Source organism: Brachyhypopomus gauderio, chromosome 8 (assembly GCF_052324685.1).
Source record: "Brachyhypopomus gauderio isolate BG-103 chromosome 8, BGAUD_0.2, whole genome shotgun sequence".
NCBI classification, from domain to species: Eukaryota; Metazoa; Chordata; class Actinopteri; order Gymnotiformes; family Hypopomidae; genus Brachyhypopomus; species Brachyhypopomus gauderio.
Genome location: NC_135218.1, coordinates 22,025,049 through 22,033,026, shown reverse-complemented (window position 1 = coordinate 22,033,026; position 7,978 = coordinate 22,025,049). Strand labels below are relative to the sequence as shown.

The 7,978-nt window shown below is 45.7% G+C and overlaps 1 protein-coding gene across 1 annotated transcript in view; it reads left to right on the top strand.

Annotated features, from left to right (window-relative positions):
* Positions 1-6,010, top strand: part of ccdc40 (coiled-coil domain 40 molecular ruler complex subunit) — a 19,413-nt gene extending 13,403 nt beyond the window's left edge. The window contains exons 17-22 of the mRNA XM_077015474.1: positions 1,795-1,915; positions 2,028-2,216; positions 2,882-3,040; positions 3,713-3,850; positions 4,131-4,263; positions 5,299-6,010. Coding sequence (XP_076871589.1) covers positions 1,795-1,915; positions 2,028-2,216; positions 2,882-3,040; positions 3,713-3,850; positions 4,131-4,244 — 721 coding nt within the window. The 3' untranslated portion in view covers positions 4,245-4,263; positions 5,299-6,010. The remainder of the gene's footprint in view (positions 1-1,794; positions 1,916-2,027; positions 2,217-2,881; positions 3,041-3,712; positions 3,851-4,130; positions 4,264-5,298) is intronic.
* The last annotated feature ends 1,968 nt before the right edge of the window (positions 6,011-7,978 follow it).

Here is a 7,978-nt window from a genome sequence, read left to right as displayed (position 1 = left end):
AATGTAGCTGCCTTCAGAGCAGTCCACTACACACTAAACATACTCACTCACTACACAGCCAGTGTAGCTGCCTTCAGAGCAGTCCACTACACACTAAACATACTCACTACACACCCAGTGTAGCTGCCTTCAGAGCAGTCCACTACACACTAAACATACTCACTCACTACTCACCCAGTGTAGCTGCCTTCAGAGCAGTCCACTACACACTAAATATACTCACTACTCCCCCAGTGTAGCTGCCTTCAGAGCAGTCCACTACACACTAAACATACTCACTCACTACACAGCCAGTGTAGCTGCCTTCAGAGCAGTCCACTACACACTAAACATACTCACTCACTACACACCCAGTGTAGCTGCCTTCAGAGCAGTCCACTACACACTAAACATACTCACTCACTACACACCCAATGTAGCTGCCTTCAGAGCAGTCCACTACACACTAAACATACTCACTCACTACACACCCAGTGTAGCTGCCTTCAGAGCAGTCCACTACACACTAAACATACTCACTCACTACACACCCAATGTAGCTGCCTTCAGAGCGGTCCACTATATACTAAACATACTCACTCACTACACACCCAGTGTAGCTGCCTTCAGAGCAGTCCACTACACACTAAACATACTCACTCACTACTCACCCAGTGTAGCTGCCTTCAGAGCAGTCCACTACACACTAAATATACTCACTACTCCCCCAGTGTAGCTGCCTTCAGAGCAGTCCACTACACACTAAACATACTCACTCACTACACACCCAGTGTAGCTGCCTTCAGAGCAGTCCACTACACACTAAACATACTCACTCACTACACACCCAATGTAGCTGCCTTCAGAGCAGTCCACTACACACTAAACATACTCACTCACTACACACCCAATGTAGCTGCCTTCAGAGCAGTCCACTACACACTAAACATACTCACTCACTACACACCCAGTGTAGCTGCCTTCAGAGCAGTCCACTACACACTAAACATACTCACTCACTACACACCCAATGTAGCTGCCTTCAGAGCGGTCCACTACATACTAAACATACTCACTCACTACACACCCAGTGTAGCTGCCTTCAGAGCAGTCCACTACACACTAAACATACTCACTCACTACTCACCCAGTGTAGCTGCCTTCAGAGCAGTCCACTACACACTAAATATACTCACTACTCCCCCAGTGTAGCTGCCTTCAGAGCAGTCCACTACACACTAAACATACTCACTCACTACACACCCAGTGTAGCTGCCTTCAGAGCAGTCCACTACACACTACACATACTCACTCACTACACACCCAATGTAGCTGCCTTCAGAGCAGTCCACTACACACTAAACATACTCACTCACTACACACCCAGTGTAGCTGCCTTCAGAGCAGTCCACTACACACTAAACATACTCACTCACTACACACCCAGTGTAGCTGCCTTCAGAGTAGTCCACTACACACTAAACATACTCACTCACTACACACCCAATGTAGCTGCCTTCAGAGCAGTCCACTACACACTAAACATACTGAACCCTAAACATAATCACCCACAATCACTCACCCTTTACAGAGGCTTTAAATCAAATTTGTACTCATATTCATGTAGTTTTCTAATCATACACATTAGACCAAACAAACTAACTCACCTGAGGTACCCATGTGTGTGTGTACACATGTGTGTGTGCGTGTGTGTGCGCATGCATGCGTGTGTTTATGTGTGCATGCGTGCGTTTGTGTGCTTGCGGGCGTGTGTGTGTGTGTGTGTGCGTGTGCGTGTGTGTGTGTGTGTTTTAGGAGACAGGTTATGCTGTGGGAGCGGAAGACCCAGTTGGTTCGTGAGACTCGTTCTGCCATTGACTCAGAAGTGGGGAAAGGAGACATTCACACCATGAAATCAGAGATACACCGCATGGAGGTGTGTGTGTGTGTGTGTGTGTGTGTGTGTGTGTGTGTGTGTGTGTGTGTGTTCATTTATAAATGCAGATATGAATGTATGTTAAGTGTATCTGTTTATCTGTGGACTTCAGGTGCGTTATTCCCAGATGCTGAGGCAACAGGAGCAGTTGCTACGGGAGATGGAAGCTGTGGTTGCTAGGCGTGAGAGCATCGTCACGCGTGGCGAAGCTCAGGCTCGCAGTGATCGTAAACAGCCAACACACACAGACCTGCAGAACACACTGCACGCCCTGCGCCGCGCCATCCAGCAGACTCACAGGGTTTGTGTGTGTGTGTGTGTGTGTGTGTGTGCTGTAGTGAAAGGTAGTTAGAATGGCATATCTATAACAGTACGCAGACGTGATGTTTGTGTATATATGTGTAGTTGGAAAAGATATAAGGAAACATATACAGTACAAGGTACGTTCCACTCCTCCCTTCTGAACTCCACAAGGAATTCAGTGATTTGAAATTGTTCAGTTCAAATGGTGTTTCAGTGTTTTCTTATTTTCATTGTGTTTGGCTGCAACCAATTAATGATGTGGGAGTAACGGTTTGGTCAGCATCAACCACACACTCGTGTCATGTGCAAAATACGTGGTGACTGGTACACACAGCTCAGTCTAGACATGGCTAGCTAGGGTCTGTCTAATTAGGCTGTAAAGAGAAACAAGAAAGTGCCTCCCGCGTGAGGTCCCGTGTGAGGTCCTGCCTGAGGTCCCGCGTGAGGTCCTGCTTGTGAAGACATCAGCTCCATCTCCCCTGCCTCACAATATGTGAATAATATGTAGGGAATTCAAGGGTGTTGCTAAGGGACCCTGTGGAATTTGATTACAGGGCTAATTTCTGGGGGTTTCAGTATGTGTGTGTGTGTGTGTGTGTGTGTGTGTGTGTGTGTGTGTGTGTGTGTGTGTGTGTGTGTGTGTGTGTGCGTGTGTGTGGGTAGCATGTGGAGGAGTGTGATGGTGTTTTAGCAGAGCTGAGGGAGAAGCAGGATTCTCTGTGTGGGAGTCTGAAAGGTAAAGACCTGATACTGCGTGAGCTCCATAACACTATGAGCACCCTCACCACTGACCTGAACCAGCTGCAGGACATGAGAGAGACAGTGAGTACACACACACACACACACTACACACACACACACACATTACACACACACACACACACACACACACACACAGAGTACACACACATTACACACACAGTACAAACACAGCCACAACCTGGATAACTGGACTGGTCTATCTTTATCTCCATGGGTGCTCACGCTGGTCATGAACCTGGTTATGTGATCTGCCATTGTGTGCTCTAGAACCTGACTGTGTGTGCTGCTGTTCTCTATTCTAGAACCTGACTGTGTGTGCTGCTGTTCTCCATTCTAGAACCTGACTGTGTGCTGCTGTTCTCCATTCTAGAACCTAGCTGTGTGTGCTGCTGTTCTCCATTCTAGAACCTGACTGTGTGCTGCTGTTCTCCATTCTAGAACCTAGCTGTGTGTGCTGCTGTTCTCCATTCTAGAACCTGACTGTGTGCTGCTGTTCTCCATTCTAGAACCTAGCTGTGTGTGCTGCTGTTCTCTATTCTAGAACCTGACTGTGGTTTTTGCATTCTAGAGCTTGGCTCTGTGTTCTGTTAGCAGCATTAGAACCTCCATTTGTTCTGCTATTCTCTGCTCTTGAATCTAGCCATGCATTGTGCTGTACCCCAGTCTAGAGCCTGGCTCTGTGTTCTGTGGGTTTCTGCTCTAGAGCCTGTGTTGTGCTGTCGTTTGCTCTAGAACCTGGCGCAGCTGCTGGCCCTGCAGGCACCGGCGAAGCAGCTACAGGCGGTGAAGGAGGGTCGCTACGCTGCCATGGCTACAGGAGAGTCTGCACTGGAGGCATCCATGCAGCAACAGCAGGAGCGTCTGCGTTCGGTCAGACCCCGCGCACTCTTCACAACCCACTCTAGAATACAGCGCGTTCTAGAAGACCAGTGATCCCAGGACATCTAACATCTAACACAAACTACAGAGACATTCAGTCCTCTGAGATCACTGGTTCCAAATTGAACTATGCAGAAGTTGCGTGTGCCAAGCCAAAGAAATTTACTGTTTGTGCTGTTGTACCAGATTCTTTAGCTGGCTTTCTGTAGCTTTCTATACCTATGACGTCTGTGTATGGGTGTGTGTGGGTGTGTGTGTGATGCACCCACAGGTCAGTGGCATTCTGGAGCGGGTGGTGCAGGACTTCCCGGAGCACGAGACCGCCCTTCGTAGGATCGGCTTCCTGCTGTCTGCACACACTCACACAGGCCCCAAGAGAGTCTAACGCTCTACAGCCGTCACAGGTGTTTCATAAACAGCCTCTGAAATCTTCCACGTTGTTGTCTGTGGTTGTTTGGAATAAGATATCCAACCCTAATCCAACAGGCCTGATCCTGTCCATCAAGAATGTGATTTGATAGCCAGCTGTCATGAAACTAAACTCTACTGTGCACAGTAGATCTTTACTGGCAGAGTTGTGCAGTGTTTGAAAAGAAGGGTACTATATGATCAAATATACAAAGTTCTCACCTCTCGACCCGGAAGCCCGCCTCACACACACTCTCCACGTCACCAAAGACACCGACAAATTATAGAAGTACACATCTAACATCAAACAGAACCAGAAACAATCTTAAAACAAAACACATACACAGACAACAAGCAACCTCTCCAAGAAGATGAGTCACAAAGAAAAAATACTCAATGAATGAGGGAGATCCAGAATCACAGGGCTCGGAGTTTCACCTTGGCGTTGACCTGCAACACACCTGCAGTGGTGCAGTCGTGGGGAAGTGTGCTGGTTTCTAAGCCCGCTATCAAATGCCAACCAGGCTTCTTGGTATTTGAGAGCAGTGGCCTCTTCACGTCCTGCATGGATGGGCAGTGAGACCCTGGTAGATCCTCAGATACCTGGCACAGGCCTCTTGGTGTTTCTCTGACACTCCTGGGATCTCCTGAGATCTGATTCATAAGATGGCAGGCAGAGTGTGCTAACGTCCTGGTGCGAATCCCTGTGGAGCTCCACTTGCCCAGGTCTTTGAATATAATGCAAAACAAAAATAAATGTTTGGGTTTTTTCCCCGTTTAATTTTTAAGATAACAAATCCACTACGTTGGGCATTTCTTCAATGGAGGCAAATGAATTTAGGCTTAATAAAAACAGGAGTGACCACTGGCACGTCAAAATTGCCACATGAATAATTGAATGCCTGTTTTACAAAGGAATGCAGTAAGCCATCTGCAGAACCATGAAGAACCTAACATGGTTTATAGCGATTCTAATAACTGCCTGTCAGTAGATATTGTCCGTACCTTTATTTCTTCTCATTGCTCATCAGCATGGACTAGACTGGACCAGAGGGGGCGTGTGGAGGTCTTCTGTGACTGCTTCTACAGTTCAGGCAAACACCTCCAGTGTGCATCCACCAGCATTGCTCAGCAACAAGGCACTAGAACATCTAACATCAGCTAAACGTGCATGCTGGTGCCTTTTTATATGTCTTGACGGGGCAGGTAGTATAAAACAACCAAAGACTGAAGAGTAAATTAGATTTTTGAACCATTCTCTATGGCCAGTTTTGTATTTTTGTTATCTGAACGTGATGTATTCTAGTGGAATGTGTGATGGCTCATTCATGACCAAGCTGCCATGCCATCAGCTGTACATGAGAAGGAAATCATCACATTTTTGATTATGAATCTTTGTGTGACGTGGGAGTGACACATCTGGCTGTTTAACACAAAAGACTCTTCAGAAATGAATGCAAATTAATGTCGAAATGTCTCACCAGGAAAGGGACAACATTCAGCATAAGACTGCATTATAACATTGACATAATAATTACGCAACGTTTGACTGAGTGTGCATTACCTGTTTAACAGCTGATGAGTGTTTTTATAAAGACGTGTCACAGTTTGAATTGTAATGAGCTTTGGATGACAGTTGTGCAAATCATAAAGTGTCCTCCAGCCATTCTCTGGAAAGATACCAAAAATGGCTGTAATGAAATGTATGCTTACTTCATCTTACAGTAAATAGAAGAAATCTCATTTTTTTAAGTGTTGCAACTACTAGTGTCACAACACATTTTGTTCCCCTTAGCAACATAAAACCCAACATAATGCTGAATGGGAGAGCACATACTCCATGCAAAATAATAATAATACAATAGTAATAATAATGTATAAAATGTGAAGCCTTTACAGACTTCAGAATCCTTCATCCTCTCATGTGGACTATCCTCCCAGGGGGGTCAGGGGTCAGTAAAAAAGAGCCATGTTTTGCACATGTCATTTTGTTGAAAGATACTCCCAAATTCTGATCTGAAAGCTCTTAGCATTTGAAGCCCATGACGCACTGCAGAGTTTTTGAAAGAAAACCGGCTCCATGAAACGGTAGGGTCCTGAAACGGTCGGGTCCTGAAACGTCTTCACTATAGTCCAGTTAGTAGAGATGAATACATTCCCTGTGTCAAAAGATGCAGAAACACTCATGCAAGCTTTTATCATAACTTATTATAATTCCCTTTTCACTGGTCTCTGAAACAACATGCACAGACTACAATGTATTCAGAATTCACCACTAGAACTGTCATGTATGATAAATGTCCAGAACACGCCAATTTCACATCATTTACATTAGCTACACACTCATTTACATATACAAGTCACCACTGTTCATTACCATCAAGGCATCGCATGGCCTGGCCACCCTATATAATTGCGGTCCTTTGGTATATACTGTATGCCTATGTGAAAACTCAGGTCTCACATGTCCTCTAACATGTCCTCACGTCCTCTCTCATGTCCTCACGTCCTCTCACATGTCTTCAGGTCCACTCATATGTCGTCACATCCTCTCACATGTCTTCAGGTCCACTCATATGTCGTCACATCCTCTCACATGTCCTCAGGTCCACTTATGTCATCACATCCTCTCACATGTCCTCACATCCTCTTACATGTCCTCTCAGATGTCCTCACATCCTCTCACATGTCCTCAGGTCCACTCATATGTCCTCAGGTACACTTATATCGTCACATCCTCTCACATGTCGTCACATGTCCTATGTCCTCTCACATGTCCTCACGTCCTCTCACATGCCCTCATGTCCTCTCAGATGTCCTCACATCCTCTCTCATGTCCTCTCACATGTCTTCACGTCCTCTCACATGTCCTCAGGTCCACTCATATGTCCTCACATCCTCTCACATGTCTTCAGGCCCACTCATATGTCCTCACATCCTCTCACATGTCTTCAGGCCCACTCATATGTCCTCACATCCTCTCACATGTCTTCAGGCCCACTCATATGTCCTCACATCCTCTCTCATGTCCTTAAGTCCACTCATATGTCCTCACATCCTCTCACATGTCCTCAGGTCCACTCATATGTCCTCACATCCTCTCACATGTCTTCAGGCCCACTCATATGTCCTCACATCCTCTCACATGTCCTCAGGTCCACTCATATGTCCTCACATCCTCTCACAGGTCCTTAGGTCCCCTGACTCTCTTCTGGGGGTGGCAGGTCTTTTAGAGCTTTGGAAAGGCACTGCGTAAATAAAACATATTATTTTTTACTTCCTCTTCTTATAGACACTAAATGTCAATGACCTTTTATACCCCAGTAAGGCAGAAAGTCACACATACAGTTTTCAACAGTTTCTAGAGAATCAAGTGGTTTTTGACATAGCCTACGACTATCAATATTTGATTTGTTAGATAAGATTTGTTTTTAAAAATGTTTCGTTCAATTCAGTGCATTAATGAAAGACTAGATTTCATTCATAGATTTCAAAACACCGGGTTGTTTTCGAGGCAAAAGAAAAGTGGTTTTTGATCATTTCCCGGGGAGTATGCCTTCATGGTTAAAATAGTGTTTACCTGTCGCTCTAGGAATGCACCTGTATGCGCAGGTGTTATTCATTTGAGTACATATGGAGTACAAACTGATCGTTTGGAAAAACCTTGCAAACTCACCCTCCTCCGCCGGTTGTTGCATGCAACAGCGATGT